General features: G+C 39.6%; 1 protein-coding gene across 1 annotated transcript; it reads left to right on the top strand.

Annotated features, from left to right (window-relative positions):
• Window positions 1-3290: 3290 nt before the first annotated feature.
• fhl2a (four and a half LIM domains 2a) lies at window positions 3291-19614 on the top strand. Its single transcript, XM_061724624.1, has 6 exons — window positions 3291-3331; window positions 7936-8111; window positions 10006-10180; window positions 15806-15975; window positions 17339-17525; window positions 19156-19614. The coding sequence occupies exons 2-6, from the start codon at window positions 7956-7958 to the stop codon at window positions 19305-19307; spliced, it is 840 nt and encodes a 279-aa protein (XP_061580608.1). The 5' UTR covers window positions 3291-3331; window positions 7936-7955; the 3' UTR covers window positions 19308-19614.
• The last annotated feature ends 1287 nt before the right edge of the window (window positions 19615-20901 follow it).

Here is a 20901-nt window from a genome sequence, read left to right as displayed (position 1 = left end):
GCCGGCCTGGGATAGGTGGGTCGGGATACCCGGGCCTGGCGGGGCTCACCGTGCAGCCTGGGGTGCCTTCTGGCGGTGCTGGACTCCCCAGGGAGGGGGAAACGGTGCTGGACCCCCCCGGGGAGGGGGAAATGGTAATGGACCCCCCCGGGGAGGGGGAAACGGTGCTGGACCCCCCCGGGGAGGGGGAAACGGTGCTGGACCCCCCCGGGGAGGGGGAAACGGTGCGTGACTGTGTGTCTGTGTCGGTGAGAATGCGGTGTGGAAGGGTCCTGCCATGGAGGATTTGGGCCTCCATTGGCACAACAAAACTTAATAATTTATTAATATTATGTCATACAAAGATGGTTATTATTATTATTATTATTATTATTATTATTATTATTATTATTATTATTATTATTATTATTATTATTATTATTATTATTATTATTATTTCATTTCATTTCATTTCATTTTTATTTATTCCATATCATGGAAACAGTTCACACATGTTCCATTCCATGATGGAAAAGGGGCAAGAAGAAGAAAGCCTTATATGCCAAGCCCCTTTCTCAAAAAAAATAAAACAATTCATATAAAGATGGTCTGTCCATCTGTTCAACAATCAATACTTATATAATACCAAAAAAAAAGGAATAATAATCATTATTATTATTATTAGTATTGTGATAGTATATTGTATTATTATTAGTATTATTAGTATTATTAATATGTATAGTATATCATATTATTATTAGTATAGATATCGAATAGGTGAATGGATGAATGAATAGGATGCCTGGGTCTGGGGCCCTCCGTTGTCGGGCCCGCTCGGGTGTCGCCCTGTTGGGGGGTTCCCTCTCTCCGGGCCCATCTCCGGTCCCCCCCGCTGCCTCCGCGGCGGGGCGCCCCTCTGGTCCTGGAGGGCCACTTTCGTGGGGGCGGGTGCGCCTGCCCGCGTCGGCGGCCGGGGCGGCTCTGTCTCTCCAGGCAGGCTGGCCCTCGCCGGGTGGGGGTCGTTGGCCTGGAGGGTGAGGGCCTCCTGGCCATGTGTCCGGCCCGGACCGGGTGGCCGGGGATTGTCTGGCTCGCGGTCCGCCGCCGCGGGATCCCTGGCTGCTTCTTCCAGCGTCGTGGGGGCCCCGCCCCCTCGGCCGCCGCCGGGGGGGGGGGGGGGCTCGCAGGCGGTGGGTTGCCTCCCTCCTACTTCTCCCCTCTGTGGGGTTGCCGGTGGCCTGGGTTCCGGGTTCTTCCGTGTCGGCCCCTGGTCTCGCGGGTGGCGGGGTTGCCCCCCCCCCCCCTCCCCCACTGTAGATACACTTCAGGTGGAGCTTTGTTTGGTTTATTACACACACACACACACACACACACACAAACACACACACACACACACACACACACACACACACACACACACACACACACACACACACACACACACACACACACACACACACACACACACACACACACACTCACACACATATAGCCACTCAGTCACATACGTGTATTCTACTGCCCTTATTTTTAACAGCTTGTGGTTTTTATTATTTTACTTCTTTTCTTATCATTTCCTTATTCAATCTTATTTGTTATTTACTGTCTAATTATGTCTTGCCGCTTTTAATGTCAATGTAAAGCACTTTGAATTACCTTGTGTTGAATTTGCCTTGCCTTACGTATACATACACACAGTACTCGAGTTGTAAAAAAAAATCAGGGGGGATGGTGGATTTTATAATATGGGGACAGATCATTTGTACTGATTACAAATATTATAATATATTACAAATAATAGCACTGACCAAAACACCTGCAGAAATACTGCAGGAATGACATAGCAGCAGTTAAATGCAGCCTTCTGTAAGCTTTAAATATCCACTGGGCTTACATCAAATACATCAAAACACAACAATAAAAAACACTTTTCTGAACTTATCAATATGACTCTGTCCTTCACAGGATAAGTAAAAGGGATCACTGCAAAAACTCAAAATCTTAACAAGAATATTTGTCTTATTTCTAGTTAAAATGTCTAATTTTAGTTAAAAAAAAATCTTATTACACTTAAAACAAGACTCGTCACTGGAAAAAACAACAATTTAACCTGTTTCAAGTAGATTTTCACTTGAAATAAGTAGAAACATCTGCCAGTGGAACAAGATTTTTTTGCTTGTAATAAGAATCTTGTTCCACTGGCAGATTTTCCTACTTAATTCAAGTGAAAATTTACTTGAAACAGGTGAAAATTGTGAAATAAGTTATTTTTCTGGTGATGACTCTAAATGTTGAAATAGCAGTAAAACCACATTCATTGATGAAATGACATAAGGGATGGAAAGGGGGGATGGCAGTTTTACAGGGGGGATGATTTGGACCGTTTTTATTTCAGGGGGGATGCCATCCCCCCTCATCCCCCCTCAACTCGAGTACTGCATACACATACACACACACATAGCCACAAAGACATGTACACACACACGCACGCATACTCACACACACACGCACGCATACTCACACACACACACACACACGCACGCATACTCACACACACACACACACACACACGCATGATCATATACATACACGCACACACACACACACACATGGACATACACACTGGCTTGTTCACCTGCATGCTTGCTCTGTAGTTTTTGGGGTTAGTTAGCGGTAGCTTAGCTCAGACTGTGATTTGGGTTGATTGCTGCTTGTGTTTTGGTCGGCTCCGTGTTGGTTTTGTTGGTTTTGTGTTTTGTTTGTGGTTTTTGTTGCAGATTTCCAGTGCTTGATGTGTGTCTCCGTGTGTTCCTGCTTTCTGTATTGGCAGTGGATGTCACCCCCCCCCCCCAAAATCGTTTCTAAAAACTCCAGGAAAGCTGTTTGAGCTGGTGTGGAGTTTGTTCCAGGGATGAAACCTGACATTCCTGGAGAAGAGGAAGCAGCAGTAGGGGGGGGCGGGGGGTTGAACAGGAATGCTAGTCTACAGAGAAGTAAAAACATTTGAAAAGTGAAGTTTTTGCAAAACGAAAGTGAGTAAAGTGGTGAACGAGGGAGTGACCTTAAAAGGCCACATGCCGGTGACGAGGTGAGCGAGTGAAAAGGGGCTTCGGGGTTATCTCTGTGAGGCGCTGGGGTATTTATAGATCATCTCAAAAAAAGAATCCCTCCACCCTCACCCCCCCTCACCCTCATCCCCCTGTCCCCACTCCCCCCACGGCCACTCCTCCATCGTCAATTAGCCGGCGGTGGGTGGAGTAATGCAATCAGCAGTGACTTCAGCCCGTCCGGAGCCGGAGCTTCAGTCTGCTCAGACTCGGCTCCGGCGCTGCTGCTCCGATCAGACGGGAAGGTAAGACAGACTCCACCTCCGTCCCTCCACCTGTCCATCGCTGTCTCTTCCTCCCTTCACCCTTGTCTTCTGTTCTCAGGGACACTCTGGCATCCTCCCATCCTCCCATCCTCCCATCCTCCCGCCCGCCTCATCATCCTCCTCTCCTCCACCTGCACACCACGCTCACCTTCACCTCCACCTGCTCTGTCACCTCACCTTTTCTTTTTCTCCTTTTTTTACCCCCCAATCCACATCTGGGGGCTCATTCCCTCCGTTTCTGTCTCTACAAACATCTGCTCATCTGTTGACCCCGGGTTCATGTCCACCTTCACCCTCCTCTCTTCACATCGACCCCCCGAACCGAACCTCCTTTTTCCATTGTGGTTTTTTGTTTTTTTTCTGCAGCTTTTTCTGCAAACGACCGATTCCCCCCGGCCGTCAGAACATGTTGCTGCGATGACATTCAGAGTTAATTGTTGCCAGGACACTTTCATTAGCTGCAGGTCGCTTGATCCTCATGCGATTAAAGAAACACAGGGATTCATTCACTTGCTGATGCTTAAAACGTGGACCGTAATGCAAGATTTTAACGGAAACATTTGACTTTTTTCTTTGATGCCTTTTTTTTATATTTAACTCCAAAATCAAATTTGGATTTGGCCATGAGTATCAAAACTTTGTTTCATTTAGAAGGAATTTCTATGTTAATTGTTAAAAAAGGATGTTTTTCTGATTATTAGAGGAGGTCGAAACCTCTTTATAGGGGTGAAAACTTGAAATAAGTAGAAAAATCTGCCAGTGGGACAAGATTTATCTTCTCATTACAAGCAAAAAAATATTGTTCCACTGGCAGATTTTTCTACTTATCTTAAGTGAAAATCTGCTTGAAACAGGTGAAAATTGTTGTTTTTTTCCACTGATGAGTCTTGTTTTAAGTGTAATGAGATTTTTTCACTAAAATTAGACATTTTAACTAGAAATAAGACAAATATTCTTGTTAAGATTTTGTTAATGGTTAAAAAAAGATGTTTTTCTGATTATTACAGGAGGTTGAAACCTCTTTAAAGGGGTGAAAAACACTCAAAATAGCCAAATAACCTTATTAAAACATCTGCAGATGGAAGTTTTCTCTAATTGAATGCTTCCTTCAAAAGCTGAAAGTGAAAATATTCATATAAAAAAAACCTCTAACAACTTTGGAGCGAGTGCAGATGGATATTGAGACGTGAAACTGCGTGACACTTTGACACTTGCTGTTGAAATGCCCCCGGTTGAGCGGGTTTCCTGCCTGGGGGGCATCAAAGACCCCGGAGCTGTCAAGCAGCTGTGCGGAAAGCTGGAGGTTTTATTTGTGGCGGTTCAGATTATCCTCCTTTTTATTTTTAGGAGTCGGATAAATCCTTATATAAGCCAGGTGATTCAGAGACAATGAGGGAATGTGGGAGGGAGGGGGAGGGAGGGGAAAGAGCTGACGGGAGTTAAAGTTTCATTTTCAGCCAGAGCTGGTAGAGGAGCCAAAAACTGTACTCAAGTAAAAGTACTGTTACTTCAGAATAATAGGACTCAAGTAGAAGTAAAAAGTAGTCATCCAAATAATTACTTGAGTAAAAGTAAAAAAGTACTTGGAGAAAAAACTACTCAAGTACTGAGTAACTGTTGAGTAACGTCTGATTTATTTTTTTAACACAACCATTCAAACAGACAAAAGTACAAAATAATCATCTTCAGGCAAATGAAATCAATAAAATAATAAAATTAAAATTATTATTAAAATTAATAAAAAATAGCTTAAATTAAAATCATAAAGTAAATTCAAGTACGGTACTTTAATAAATAATAAAATAAATAAAATAATAACAGAATAAAAAAATACAAAAGTACAAAATAATCATCTTCAGGCAAATTAAATCAATAAAATAAATTAAAAAAAAGCTTAAATTAAAATAATCTTAAAGTAAATTCAAGTACTTGAATAAATAATAACAGAATAACAGAATAAAAAAATAAATTAAGCACAAGTAGCACAACATTTCCAGCCTTTGTACTTTTCTTTTTTAACCAGGCAGAACTAGAACAAACATGAACTCATAGAAACTCTGTGTGTGTTTGAGTCTGTGTAAATGTGACAAAACATGCAAAAACAAACATTTTTCCCAAAGAATCACCCAGTGATGTCATGAGATTGACGCGTACGCGGATAAAAGGGATAAAAGGGATAAAAGAAAAGTAACAGCTCAACGTAGCCTAATGTAGCGGAGTAAGAGGAACAGTTTCTTCTTCACAAATCTACTCAAGTAAAAGTAAAAAGTATACTGATTCAAAACTACTCCTAAAAATACAACATTTCCCAAAACTTACTCAAGTAAATGAGTAAATGTAACTCGTTACTACCCACCTCTGGTAAGAACTGATCACAAGTGGATCGATGGAAACGAGACGCAGAAGGAATAACAGAGAGTTGGGACAGGTGATCACATTTACCCCCCTAGCTTTTGTTATTTAATCTCCCCGTGCACCGAGACCCCGGGATGACTTGTCTCCTTGGCCCCCGGGACGGTGGGGGGGATCTAAATGTCTAAATGTAGACGGGATAACAGAGGGCTTTGCGGCCCGACCGCAGGCAGCTGCTGATTGTGAGCCACGATTACGGCCTGAACCCGCTCACCAAGCAGGACTGATAGGAGTTATTTATACCCGATCTCCAGCGGGCCCTCGTGACCCGGAGGGACAGCAGGAGGAGGAGAGCCGGGTCGTCGGTCCGCATCCCCAGGAAGGTTTCAGGGAGTGGATAAAGTCCACCTGAGACCTGAAACCTGAGATTCAAATGTCAAGAATCGATTCCGATTCTTAAGATTCAGAATCGATTATCAAGATTTGATTCAATTCGATTCCAATGTCGATTTGGTTTAGTGAGGGGATCGGCAACCCGCGGCTCTAGAGCCGCATGCGGCTCTTTAGCGCCGCCCTAGTGGCTCCTGGAGCTTTTTCAAAAATGTTTGACGTTTTTTCTTCTTTTTTTCTTTCCTTTTTTTCCTTTTTTTCTTCTTTTTTTTCTTCTTTTTTACTTTTTTTTCTTCTTTTTTTCCTTTTTTCATCTTTTTTTCCTTCCTTTTTCCTTTCCTTTTTAATCTCGACATTTTGACTTTTTTCATTATTGCATTACAACTTTTGGTATTTTTTTGTTTATGCCCAAAAAAGGAATGTTTTGTTGGACAGGAAAATAACTAGTGCCATGTTTTTGCCTTTAATGTTAATATGTATTAATATGTATGTTAAAAGTATGAAAACATTAAAGTTTTCAGTTATAATTGCATAAATTGTTTATATTTCATTACTTTATATACTGTCTTGGGGTTACATTTTTTTCCTTTTTCTTTCCTTTTTTCCTTTTTTTTCTTCTTTTTTCCCTTTTTTTCTCTTTTTTTCTTCCTTTTTCCTTTCCTTTTTAATCTCGACATTTTGACTTTTTTCTCGAAATCTTGACTTTTTTCTTGACATTTCGACTTTTTTTCGACATTTCGACTTTTTTCTCAAAGTGCATAATTAAGTTTTTTGCGGCTCCAGACATATTTGTTTTTTGTGTTTTTGGTCCGATACGGCTCTTTTGGGTTGCCGACCCCTGGTTTAGTGTTATCAAAACTGTTGTTTGAGTTGTTGCATGAATTATATGACTGTAGTTATGCAACATATGAATATTAGTATTATATTGAGATTCAACAGCAAGTATTGCAGCTAATGATGCTGTAAGGACCAATCAGCTCCCAGAATGCTGATAGAACTGCTTTCAGAAACATTGTGGGGCAGAATTATCAAACAGATCCAGGGAGGAAACAGAGACATTCTGTTTTTATTTTTTCCATTTTCGGTCTTTTTCAGTTTTTCATTTTTGAGAATTTGTTTTTTTTTAGCATTTTATGCAAATGTAACCCCAAGACAGCACAGGACTTTCTCAGAAAATTAGAATATTGTGATTTTCTGTAATGCAATTACAAAAACAAAAATGTCATACATTCTGGATTCATTACAAATCAACTGAAATATTGCAAGCCTTTTATTATATTAATATTGCTGATCATGGCTTACAGTTTAAGAAAACTCAAATATCCTATCTCAAAAAATTTGAATATTCTGGGAATCTTAATCTTAAACTGTAAGCCATGATCAGCAATATTAAAATAATAAAAGGCTTGCAATATTTCAGTTGATTTGTAATGAATCCAGAATGTATGACATTTTTGTTTTTTTTAATTGCATTACAGAAAATAAAGAACTTTATCACAATATTCAAATTTTCTGAGAGAGTCCTGTATATAAAGTAATCAAATATAAACAATGTATGTAATTATAACTGAAAACTTGTTTTCATACTTTTAACATATATATTTAATGGCAAAAACATGGCACTAGTTATTTTCCTGTCCAACAAAACATTCCTCTTTTGGGCATAAACAAAATAATACCAAAAGTGATGAAGAAAAAAATAAAAATAAAAAAATTGATCTTTAGACATACAAATCGATTTTTAGGAATTAATATGAGAATCGATTTAGAATCTGAAAATCTATTTTTTCAACACAGGCCTGAGCCAGACTGTCTGATTTTCCTCTCTCGTGTCCCTGCAGGCGAGTGAACCTGCATCATCATGACTGAACGCTACGACTGCCACTACTGCAAGGAGTCCCTGTTCGGGAAGAAGTACGTGCTGCGGGAGGAGAACCCGTACTGCGTCAAGTGCTACGAGAGCCTGTACTCCAACACCTGCGAGGACTGCAAGAAGCCCATCGGCTGCAGCACCAGAGTAAGAGCCACGCCACACATCAGCACCGCAACACCAGACAGTGGGCAGAAGGTTTTCAGTGTTTGTTTGAGAGTAAATATGAGTTAACCCTTGTGCTGTGTTTGGGTCAAGAGAGGGTGAAGGGAGAAAAGAAGGAATGAAGGAAGGGAGAAAAGATGGAAGGAAGGAAGGGAGAAAAGATGAAAGGAAGGAAAGAAGGAAGTAAGGAAGAAAGGAAGGAAGTAGGAAAGGGAGTAAGGAAGGGAGAAAAAAGATGGAAGGAAGGAAAGAAGGAAGAAAAGATGGAAGGAAGGAAAGAAGGAAGTAAGGAAGAAAGGAAGGAAGTAGGAAAGGGAGTAAGGAAGGGAGAAAAGATGGAAGGGAGGAAAGAAGGGAGAAAAGATGGAAGGGAGAGAAAAGATGGAAGGAAGGAAAGAAGGAAGTAAGGAAGAAAGGAGAAAAGAAGGAAAGAAGGAAGGAAGTAGGAAAGGGAGTAAGGAAGGGAGAAAAGATGGAAGGGAGAGAAAAGATGGAAGGAAGGAAAGAAGGAAGAAAAGATGGAAGGAAGGAAAGAAGGAAGTAGGAAAGGGAGTAAGGAAGGGAAAAAAGATGGAAGGAAGGAAAGAAGGAAGTAAGGAAGAAAGGAAGGAAGTAGGAAAGGGAGTAAGGAAGGGAGAAAAGATGGAAGGGAGGAAAGAAGGAAGTAAGGAAGAAAGGAGAAAAGAAGGAAGGAAGGAAGTAGGAAAGGGAGTAAGGAAGGGAGAAAAGATGGAAGGGAGGGAGAAAGGAAGGAATGGAGAAAATAAGGAAAGAAGGAAGGAAAAGCAAAGAAGGTAATAAAGAAACGAATGACAAAAGGGAGGTAAGAAGAAAAAGGAATAAAGGAGGGTAAAAAAGGAGGAATAGAGGAAAGGAAGAAGGAGAGAGCAGGAGGAAAGAAGGATAGAAGAATTGGGTCATTTTGACCCAAAGACAGTACAAGGGTTAAGAGGTGGATGCAGATTTTTGTTACCAAAAGCTATAAAAGAAGTTAAAAGAAGATGTAATTCTTTTAAAGTGGTCCAGCTGTGGAATAGTGTTGATCTCAAACTTAAGCAATGAACTTCCTTTGTTATGTTCAAAAAATAATCATGTGCATTTATATTTGGGAGTTTTATGGCTGTAATTGAAAAAAGGGGAAAAAAGACAGGTACAGGACTGTCTAAGAAAATTAGAATATTGTGATTTTCTGTAATGCAATTACAAAAACAAAAATGTCATACATTCTGGATTAATTACAAATCAACTGAAATATTGCAAGCCTTTTATTATTTTAATATTGCTGATCATGGTCTACAGCTTAAAAAACTCAAATATCCTATTTCAAAAAATTAGAATATTCTGGGAATCTTAATCTTAAACTGAATCCAGAATGTATGACATTTTTGTTTTTTTAATTGCATTACAGAAAATAAAGAACTTTATCACATTATTCAAATTTTCTGAGACAGTCCAGTATATAAAGTAATGAAATATAAACAATTTATGCAATTATAACTTAAAACTTTAATGTTTTCATACTTTTAACATACATATTTAAAGGTAAAAACATGGCACTATTTTCCTGTCCAGTTTAAGAAAACTCAAATATCCTATCTCAAAAAATTAGAATATTCTGGGAATCTTAATCTTAAACTGTAAGCCATAATCAGCAATATTAAAATAATAAAAGGCTTGCAATATTTCAGTTGATTTGTAATGAATCCAGAATGTATGACATTTTTGCATTACAGAAAATAAAGAACTTTATCACAATATTCTAATTTTCTGAGACAGTCCTGTATATATGACTGAAATAAAGCTAAACTAACTAGCACATGACCCCCCCACCGCCGTGCTTCCCTGCTCTAACCGTAAACCCCCCCTGGTCCTGCAGGATCTGTCCTACAAGGACCGGCACTGGCATGAGGATTGCTTCAAGTGCTTCCAGTGCAAGTGCTCCCTGGTGGACAAGCCCTTCTCCACCAAGGACGAGCAGCTGCTCTGCACCGAGTGCTACTCCAACGAGTATTCCTCCAAGTGCCACGAGTGCAAGGCCACCATCATGCCAGGTAGGAAGTACTGAGACCTGATACCTCCATCATCCGTTAATTAAATTCCAAGTTCCTCCCAGCAGGGAATCTTCATGCAAATGCAGAGGTGTATAGTAACAAAGTAGATGGACTTCATTACACTGCTTAAGTACCGTATTTTCTGGACTATAAGCCGCTAGTTTTTTCATAGGTTTTCAACCGTGCGGCTTATACAAAGGTGCGGCTATTCTGTGGATTTTTCTTCCACCGCTCGGGGCGCTCTAACCGGAATTAGAATCAAAACTACGGCCCGGTTTACACATAGCCGGGTATTTACAAAAACGGATATTTCCCCCTCTACGTTTTGAAAAATTCCATCGTTTACACAAGATAGTTTTCAAAATCTCTTAGTTTACACGAACCCGCATGAATAGTTGTTAAGGTGCTATGAGCATCCAAACCTGCAGGGGGCAGTGTAACGAGAAGATAAAGTCATGCTAGCCAATCAGAATCCTGGAAAAAAACATCAACAAATGACACGTGTGAAGCCTGAATAATATGGTTCCGCGTTAAATCGACGGCGTAGCCTACGTACGGTGCGCGTCGCCGCGTACCCTACGCTGTAGGCTCTGCGTTGGTGTAACGCGGAACCATAAATCAGCCTCGACTGCAGTTACTTTCAAGACGGAACGAGAGTCTTTCGTTTGGAGGGACAGAGAAGTGGAGTTACTTTTAAGTGTGACTTTAGAATATAAAACAGGTAAAATACAAGAAAATATTGACGGTGGCCAAACAAATTGTAAACACAGGTCGCACACATGATGCTGGTGACGTTTCTGTCTCATAATGTGACGTTCTGAAGTCTAAATCTCAGTTTTCCTCTGTTTAGACGCAAACGGGAAAACAGAGTTTTTGAAAATCTCCACTTTGGCCGGAGTTTTCAGAAATTATGGTTTTCGGTTTGACTTTGAGCTCCGTTTTCGTGTAAACGAACGGCCAAAATGTATGAAAACGCCACCGTTTTTGCTCCGTGTAAACGGGGCCTAAGACAAAATAAATGCAAAGAAGAATACGCTACTTCTTCTTTAGCAGATAGAAGTAGATAGAAGCAGATTTGTTGCTGCCGTGTTAAAAGACACTGTTAGGAAAGGATCTATTTAGGTACAAACATGTACATCATTTACAGTTCAAAATCCTTCTGTACATGTAGTAAATATCTAATCTAACAACAGAAATATCTGCAGCTTGCATATCTTTTTTTATTAAATAGAGCAGATGCGGCTTGTATATCTTTTTTTATTATTTTTTTAAAAATAGAGCGGATGCGGCTTATATTCAGGTGCGGCTTATATTCCAGAAAATACAGTAGTTTTTTGGAGGATTTGTACTTTAGGCAAGGCAAGTTTATTTGTATAGCACAATTCAACACAAGGTAATTCAAAGTGCGTTACATCAACATTAAAAGCTGCAAGACACAATTAAACAGTAAATGACAAATAAAATGAAATAAAATGATAAGAAAAGAGGTGAAATAATAAAAAGCACAAGTTGTTAAAAAGTAAGGGCAGTAGAGTACAGCAGGTACATCACATTCTTAAAATGGCAAGAATTACGTTTCTATACGGTCAAAACGTACAAAGACCTGGTCAAATACAGTATTACAAAAGTAATCTGTAGCAATTCATACGGTGAATTAAACCAATTTGACAATTCTACGCCACAATGCCTGTTTCCAGGTCTTATTTCACGCAACTGACGAGAATTACGTTTCTATACGGTCAAAACGTACAAAGACCGGGTCAAACACAGTATTAGAAAGTTAACTTGCGTTTTTTTTTTTAAAATTAGGACTTTTACTTTTACTTCACTACATTTAAAAGTTAAAAATTATACTTTTACTTCGTTACTTTGAAGAATCATATTTTGCAAGAAAGACAGTTTATTTTTGGTGTTGTATTCTACACCACATTTCATTCACCTGAAAGTAAAACAAAAAAAACAATGGAAGGATAATTTTTGTTGCTTCTTTTAATGCATACTATAAAATACTTGTACTCTTGCTTTTGATACCTGAGTATATTTTTTCACAAGGTACTTTTGAGCTACTTTAAGACTTTTACTCAAGTAATTTTCTTATGGGTGACTTTAACTTTTACCAAAGTCTTTTTCAGTTGTTGTATTTCTACTTTTACTTAGTTACTTTTTTCAAGTACTTTATACACCTCTGTGCAAATGCATCATAACCTTTAACCTGTTTTTTAAAAAAAACAGGCCCTGGAGCCCGAATCGACTTCACAAAATTACTCTGATTTGCATTTGTGAAACTATTTCATCACTTAATTTACAGCCAGGGCTGCTCACCGTAGAAAACGGACAATAACAGCATGATGTGCAATATCTCCCTATACCTCATACACATCCTAGCGGCTTTTTTTGCACTGTTTTTCTTTCTTTCCCGTACTGCACTACTTTTTTATTTTTCATTCCAATGTATATACTGTTCATATTTTATAATTATATAGTTTTTGCCCTTTCCCTGCATGTGTTTACTGCTGCTGCACAAAGCAAATTCCCCCATTGAGGGAGAAATAAAGGACAATCTAATTTAATCTAATCTAATTTAAACACGGAACATTACATAACATGTACAACCAGTTGTTTTTTTAACCTTTATTTACCCAGACAAGCAATTTAAGAACACATTCTTATTTACAAATGCAGTCTGAACAAAGAGCATTTAAGCACTTAGAGGGGAGAGGGGAAGGAGTGCTAGAAATAAAATCTAGTAAAACTATAATCTATCTGGCTGCACAAATTTGATTAATCTCCTTAAGATGAGCATTATTTAGATTAGATTAAATAATCAGCGTTATTTAATGCTTTGTTTGGATTTTATTGCACATTAAAAGGCTGCACGTGCGCCCATGCATGGCATACATCGTTGGATGCGTCTCCATCGTGCCTCGATGGGCATTACTTTTCTCAGTAATAGGGGTTACCGTGGCAACGCTAGTTGCCAAGAAGCAAAAAAAAAGGCGAAAATTCAGACGCTTATTGCTCGGCCGAACTTTATCGTAGAGACATCGTTCAAACTTTCAAACACTCGGCCCGATAGTCTTTAAAGGACCATACAACTTCATCATGCTAGTTATTACGGTTTTTGCGATATTTAACTTTCAATTTAAAAAAAAAATCAATTTTATTTTGGATGCTTGTTGCTAGGCAACGGTTTATCGTACAGACAACATTACAACATTGACAAACCCGGGACGCTTTGTACTGCAACATATTTTAGTCTCATCATGCTTGCTATTACGGTTTTTGAGATATTCCACTTTGCTCATTTTGATGCTAATGGAATTTTGAACGCTTGTTGCGATGTCGTAGAGACTTTGATTCAACGTTAAAAGACTCGGGTTGCTGTGGACTACAATATACTGAGGTCTCATTACGCTGTCATTTACAGCTTTTGAGATATTGAAGCCAAATTGTCCCATTACTGCAGAGACTAAATTTACCACCAGTGGAAATGATGCTCCTGGCCACGCCCCTGACCACGCCCCGGATATCCTGGCCACGCCCCTGACCACGCCCCTGATCCCCCTGGCCACGCCCCCTGTCTCATGCGCTGCTTAATTTCTTAATAAAATCATTAAATGTCTCGTTCAGCTTTAGACCAGTCAGATGATTGATTTGGAAAAGTATGAAGTCTGGAGTTAAACTCTCGTAAAAAAGGGTCACGTTTTTTGCTTCAATAAAGATAAGGGATCATAACAGAAAGGAATTATTGGTTAATCATATAAATACTAATTTCCTCCACATATTTGTAGTTTTTGTTTTTTTTGTGATCAAATGTTTTTATTTATATTTCATTTTCTAAATTATAAATTATTATGATGATGTATATTATATTAAATTATAAACGGTGGCATCCACAATGATGTCAAACAAACTTTTTCTTTGATGCCTTTTTTCATATTTAATCCCAAAATCCAATTTGGAGGCCATGAGTATCAAAACTTTGTTTGATTTAGAAGGAATTTCTATGTTAATTGTTAAAAAAAAGATGTTTTTCTGATTATTAGAGGCGGTTGAAACCTCTTTAAAGGGGTGAAAACTTAAAATAAGTAGAAAAATCTGCCAGTGGAACAAGATTTATCTTCTCATTACAAGCAAAAAAATCTTGTTCCACTGGCAGATTTTTCTACTTATTTTAAGTGAAAATCTACTTGAAACAGGTGAAAATTGTTGTTTTTTCCAGTGATGAGTCTTGTTTTAAGTGTAATGAGATTTTTTTTACTAAAATGAGACATTTTAACTAGAAATAAGACAAATATTCTTGTTAAGATTTTGTTAATTGTTAAAAAAAGATGTTTTTCTGATTATTAGAGGCGGTTGAAACCTCTTTATAGGGGTGAAAAACACTCAAAATAGCAAATAACCTTATTAAAACATCTGGAGTTAAACTCTCGTAAAAAAGGGTCACGTTTTTTGCTTCAATAAAGATAATGGATCATAACAGGAAGGAATTATTGGTTAATCATATAAATACTCATTTCCTTCACATATTTGTAGTTTTTTTGTTTTTTTGTGATCAGATGTTTTTATCTATATTTCATTTTTTAAATGATAAATTATTATGATGATGTACAGGACTGTCTCGGAAAATTAGAATATTGTGATAAAGTTCTTTATTTTCTGTAATGCAATTAAAAAAACAAAAATGTCATACATTCTGGATTCATTACAAATCAACTGAAATATTGCAAGCCTTTTATTATTTTAATATTGCTGATTATGGTTTACAGTTTAAGATTAAGATTCCCAGAATATTCTATTTTTTTGAGATAGGATATTTGAGTTTTCTTAAACTGTAAGCCATGATCAGCAATATTAAAATAATAAAAGGCTTGCAATATTTCAGTTGATTTGTAATGAATCCAGAATGTATGACATTTTTGTTTTTGTAATTGCATTACAGAAAATCACAATATTCTAATTTTCTGAGACAGTCCTGTATATTATTAAATTATAAACGGTGGCATCCAGAATGATGTCAAACAAACATACTGTACATATTTTCACCCCATTCCAAACCCAGCCCTCGGACCTAAGCATTCGATAAAAACAATTAATAATTAATAAAAAAGGAAAAACAGAAAAAAAAAGAAAATACAACAATAAAAAACAAACAAAAAGGACAAAATAAAACAAAGGCAAAGCACAATAATATCAAAAACTGGACAAGGATAGCTGCAACAAGGTCGTCTATATCAATTTTAAATACATATTTCAAGTTTGGCTTTAATTTGATCTGCTGCCATAAACCAAAATAAGATATTATGTTGTTTTGCATTATGGATTGGGGCTGTAGATATTTCCAGGTAGATAATATCAAGAAAAGTCAAATACCAATGGGAGATGTTAAGTGTGTAGTGGTTTCCATCTTACTGCAATTATCTTTTTTGCTGCTGTTAGGCCAGCAAGCTAAATTCGTTTTTGACACAGTGAAGCATTAATTGTGGATAAATTATTTCAAATAAGTGTTTGAGGATTTACTGGAATATTCTGTACTGTTAGTTTGTAGTTTTTTGTTTCAGACTCTCGTGATTCGGTTCTGGTCCCTTTATTTAACCCGTTTTCCCCCCTCACTTCCTCCCGAAGGCTCCAGGAAGATGGAGCACAAGGGGAACAGCTGGCACGAGACCTGCTTCACCTGCCACCGCTGCCAGCAGCCCATCGGCACCAAGAGCTTCATCCCCAAGGACAACCACAACTTCTGCGTGCCCTGCTACGAGAAGCAGTTCGCCATGCAGTGCGTGCACTGCAAGAAGGTGAGACCCGCACAAAAACACTGTGACCTCAGGCCTCCGCGAGGCTGGAGAGTAAAGTAAGGCAAGGCAAGCTTATTTGTATAGAGCAGCGGTCGGCAACCCAAAATGTTGAAAGAGCCATATTGGACCAAAAACACAAAAAACAAATATGTCTGGAGCCCAATAAACTACAGGAGCGACTCTAACACACTAGAGTTTACACTACCTAGAGATTTACCAACACCAGCTAGAGGTTTACTAAACACTATAGGCTTTACTAAACAGAAAGGTTTTAAGTTTAGTTTTAAAGGTGGAGGTGGTGTCAGCTTCCTTAACCCAGATTGGAAGTTGGTTCCATAGTAATGGTGCCTGATAGCAGAACGCCCGCCCTCCAAATCTACATTTAGATACTCTAGGAACTACGAGTAAACCTGCACTCTGAGAACGGAGAGCTCTGCCAGGAACATAAGGCACTATCAGGTCTTGCAAATAATGCGGAGCTAAGCCATTTTGGGCTTTATACGCAAGTAATAAAATTATTTTAAAATTAAAAAAGGGAAAAAAAGAAAAAAGAAAACAAGGAAAAAAAAGAAGAAAAAAAGAAAAAAAAAAGAAAAAAAAAAAAAGGTCCAACATTTTTGAAAAATCTCCAGGAGCCACTGGGGCAGCGCTAAAGAGCTGCATGCGGCTCTAGAGCCGCGGGTTGCCGACCCCTGGTATAGAGGGTCTGCATTGACGTCACTTTCCCACTGGACCAGCCCCCTTACTCGCACTGATTGGCAAAAATGGCTGCAACTAGTGGAGAAGACGGGATAACCGCCAATTATCGGCTTAAATTAAAGGCAGCTGGACTTGACAGTGATCCGTACAGTTACCCCAAGAACCAGTGGTCCATGGACATTAATATTTGGTACAGTTACCAAGAACCAGTGGTCCATGGACATTAATATTTGGACACCAATCGAGTTTCCTGATATTTATATGTACTTAATTTCTACGCCGGGGAAATACACGAAACAGCTTGAAGGCATACAAAAGTCTTGCCGCTTGGTCCGACTTCAAGACTTTTTTTTTTTTTACAGAGATAATCTGTAACAATTCGTACGGCGAATTAAACCAATTTGACAATTTTATGCCAAAATGCCTGTTTCCAGGTCTTATTTCACACAACTGACAAGAATTACGTTTCTATACGGTCAAAACGTACAAAGACTGGGTCAAATACAGTATTACAAAAGTAATCTGTGCCGATTCGTGCGGTGAATCAGACCAATTTGACAATTCTACGTCACAATGCCTGCATTCATCCGTAATTTTCACGGTTTTCAAAGATCATAAGTGTTTAATGTAAGAGTAACCTAGCTGTGACCTTTGCCCCCTGAAGCCCATCACCACCGGCGGCGTGACCTACCGCGACCAGCCGTGGCACAAGGACTGCTTCCTGTGCACCAGCTGCAAGCAGCAGCTGTCGGGCCAGCGCTTCACCTCCAGGGACGACTTCGCCTACTGCCTGAACTGCTTCTGCAACCTCTACGCCAAGAAGTGTGCGTCCTGCACCACCCCCATCAGCGGTAGGTGCCGCCCGCCGGCCCCCGGGCCCCAACGTCAATGAATGAATGTATGAATGAATGAATGAATTAATGAATGTTTATTTCGGCACATTTGTAACCGAAAGGGTGTAGGTAGAAGCAAGGCTTCTACCTACACCCTTAGAATAGAATATTGTGATAAAGTCCTTTATTTTCTGTAATGCAAAAATGTCATACATTCTGGATTCATTACAAATCAACTGAAATATTGCAAGCCTTTTATTATTTTAATATTGCTGATCATGGCTTACAGTTTAAGATTAAGATTCCCAGAATATTCTAATTTTTTGAGATAGGATATTTGAGTTTTCTTAAGCTGTAAGCCATGATCAGCAATATTACAATAATAAAAGGCTTGCAATATTTCAGTTGATTTGTAATGAATCTAGAATGTATGACATTTTTAGGGCCCGAGCACTTACAGTGCGAAGGCCCTATTGTATCTGTAGGAATTCTTTTTTTTATTTTATTTTTTTTTTTTCTTCCGACGAAATGAGGGCCTTTTTTTCCCCTAAACGTGCCCAAAAAGTCACCAAATTTTGCACGAAAGCCAGGCCTGGCGAAAAATTTTATATTTAATGGTTTGCATTAATGGGCGTGGCCTAATGGCTCAACAGCGCCCCCTAGAAAACTTTGCTCCTCAAGCCCCACGATACGGTTTGACGTACATGCACCAAAATCGGTACACACCTGTATCATGTCGCAACTTAAAGAAAAGTCTCTTGGCGCCATGGCCGAAACCGAACAGGAAGTCGGCCATTTTGAACATTCTGAATTAATCACGTAATTTTGGCGCAATTTATGCCATTCCTTCGGCAGTTAATACGGCCCGAACCGTAACGTGCCCCCAGGTTTGTTATACATCAAAATGTGCGTCTCCATCTTGCGTCTACGCGCATTACTTTTCTCCATGGCAACGCTAGACGCCAAGCGCGCCCCCCCTTCATCTGATTGATCCATATTTGATAGTTCCCCAAAAGTCACCAAATTTTGCATGCAAGCCAGGCCTGGCGATAAATATTTCATGGTTTGCATTAATGGGCGTGGCCTAACGGCTCAACAGCGCCCCCTAGAATACTTTTCTCTGCCATAACTTTTGAAAGGTTTGACATAATGAGTCGTGGGTGGTGTCATCGGACTCGGTATTGAGTCCTTGACCATAATTGGTGAAACTTAGCCCCGCCCCTTCTTCTGATTGGTTGTCCCTTTTTTCTGCTATAATTTTTGAATGGTTTGACATAGGAAGTCGTGGGTGGTGTCTTTTCTGATATGCTTTTGGGGGCGGTGGCCGTGAGTGCGAGGGCCCGTTCATCGCTGCTTGCAGCTTTAATTGTGTTTTTAATTGCATTACAGAAAATCACAATATTCTCATTTTCTGAGACAGTCCTGTATATGGAGCTATCAATGAGTAATATAAAGTGATTAACGCATTTTGAGAGAGGAAATCTTTAGCTTTGTACAGAATTGCAATGGATTTTGATATTTTAGATTTAACATGATTTATGTGCGATTTCCAGCTTAGTTTATCATCCAAAATGACTCCAAAGAATTTGCCCCCAAACGTAGCGCAGATCATTAGCCGCCTTCTCTCATCCCTGATTCTCGTCCGCAGGTCTGGGCGGGAGCAAGTACATCTCCTTCGAGGAGCGCCAGTGGCACAACGACTGCTTCAACTGCAAGAAGTGCTCCGTGTCCCTGGTGGGCCGCGGCTTCCTCACCGAGCGCGACGACATCCTCTGCCCCGAGTGCGGCAAGGACATCTGACCCGTCTGACCCGGCCAAGGAAGGATACAGGAAATACTATCACAGCACAGAGTATAGCAATCTATAGTAGTTTTAGGAAGTACTTTTATTTATGATATGGATTACAAGCTAATAATTAGAATCTATTTGATTTATTCAAGTTGCATGTAAACTCTTAATTCGTTACTAATACTGGGAGGTTATGAAACGGGGGGTTGATACCGCAGGATATCCGCTAGGTTGACTTATGGCGCTTTTCCACTAGTACCGTATTTTCCACACTATAAGGCGCACCTAAAAGCCTTTAATTTTCTCAAAAACCTGCAGTGCGCCTTATAATGCAGTGCGCCTTATATATGATCATTACGGTAATGTCTGTTACTGTAGTCAGGGGGATTGTGGGTAATGGTGTTGGTGTTGCCAAAGTAACGGCGCTAAAAACGTCAGGAATCGTCACAGACGTTCAAGACAACAGCAGCGACGCTGACTCGCATAATGCCGATGAAGCTGGTTTTTATTTTGTTAATAAAGTTTGACATACGGTACTTTTCTTCTTGTTTTTTTTTTGCATTTGCTGTAGGATTTTGTAGCATTTTGGCAGCCACTATAGTACGGTATTTTACCATATATTTAATGCGCCTTATAATGCGGTGCGCCTTATATATGGAAAAAGTTTTAAAATATGTCATTCATTGAAGGTGCGCCTTATAGTGCGGAAAATACGGTACCTACTCGGTTCTACTCAACTCAGCCAAGTCTGTTTTCTATTACAATTCAGCACCTGGAGAAATAGGAGGTTGGAGAAGCTGCTGTGACGTATTTGATTGTGTGATCTAAACGGAGAAGACAACAACACTAATGCCGCGTTCCATTTACCTCGGAAATCGGAACTGGGAACTGGGAATGGCGTCACAGCAGAGTTATCAGTGTTCCAGTTACAAAGTCGGAAAACAAATTGCAACACAAGCAACTTCTGGACAAATATGCGGTCCTTCCGCAACTTTCAAACACGGTGGATGAAGAGGAAACAGAAAGGAGCACAGCTCTCTTCTACTTACTGTTTACAGCCGGGGCAGCCATCTTGGAATGTTAACTCGGGGGTGGTGAAGATTCTCCGACTTTCCGAGTAGGAAATCCCACTTCGAGGGGCGTTCCAGTTGAAAATTCCGTCTCGGAACTTGGAAATTCCGACTTCCGAGGACAAATGGAAAACGGCATAAAGATGTAGAACCTGGAGGAGATGATAGATGTGCTGGTGGGTCTGTGGCTTGTGTTCGATATCAAGTTAAAAAATGAGAGTGAGAGAAGCTTTTTAATGTTTTTAGTTTGTCTCTGCGCTGCTGAAAAGTCTGTTGGTATCTGAGCAGCTATGAAGAGACAGCTCCTGGTAGATCTGGTCGTTCCTTATCTCCGTCTAGATCCCTTTTTAATTCATTCCTCAGCACCAGGTTTATGAACATCTGCACCTCAGAGTTGGATCAAACAGACTTCTGCTGCCGTTGCTGTTGGAATAAAATTAACAAGAAGTCGCCGTCAGAGTCTCTTTCTCTGATGTCACATCCTGACTCAGACGTCTGACTCCAACCCCCCGACCAATCGGTGGCCTGTAGTGTGA

Source organism: Cololabis saira, chromosome 6 (assembly GCF_033807715.1).
Source record: "Cololabis saira isolate AMF1-May2022 chromosome 6, fColSai1.1, whole genome shotgun sequence".
NCBI classification, from domain to species: Eukaryota; Metazoa; Chordata; class Actinopteri; order Beloniformes; family Belonidae; genus Cololabis; species Cololabis saira.
Note: the sequence above shows the minus strand (reverse complement) of the source record. Positions and strands in the feature narration are given on the sequence as shown.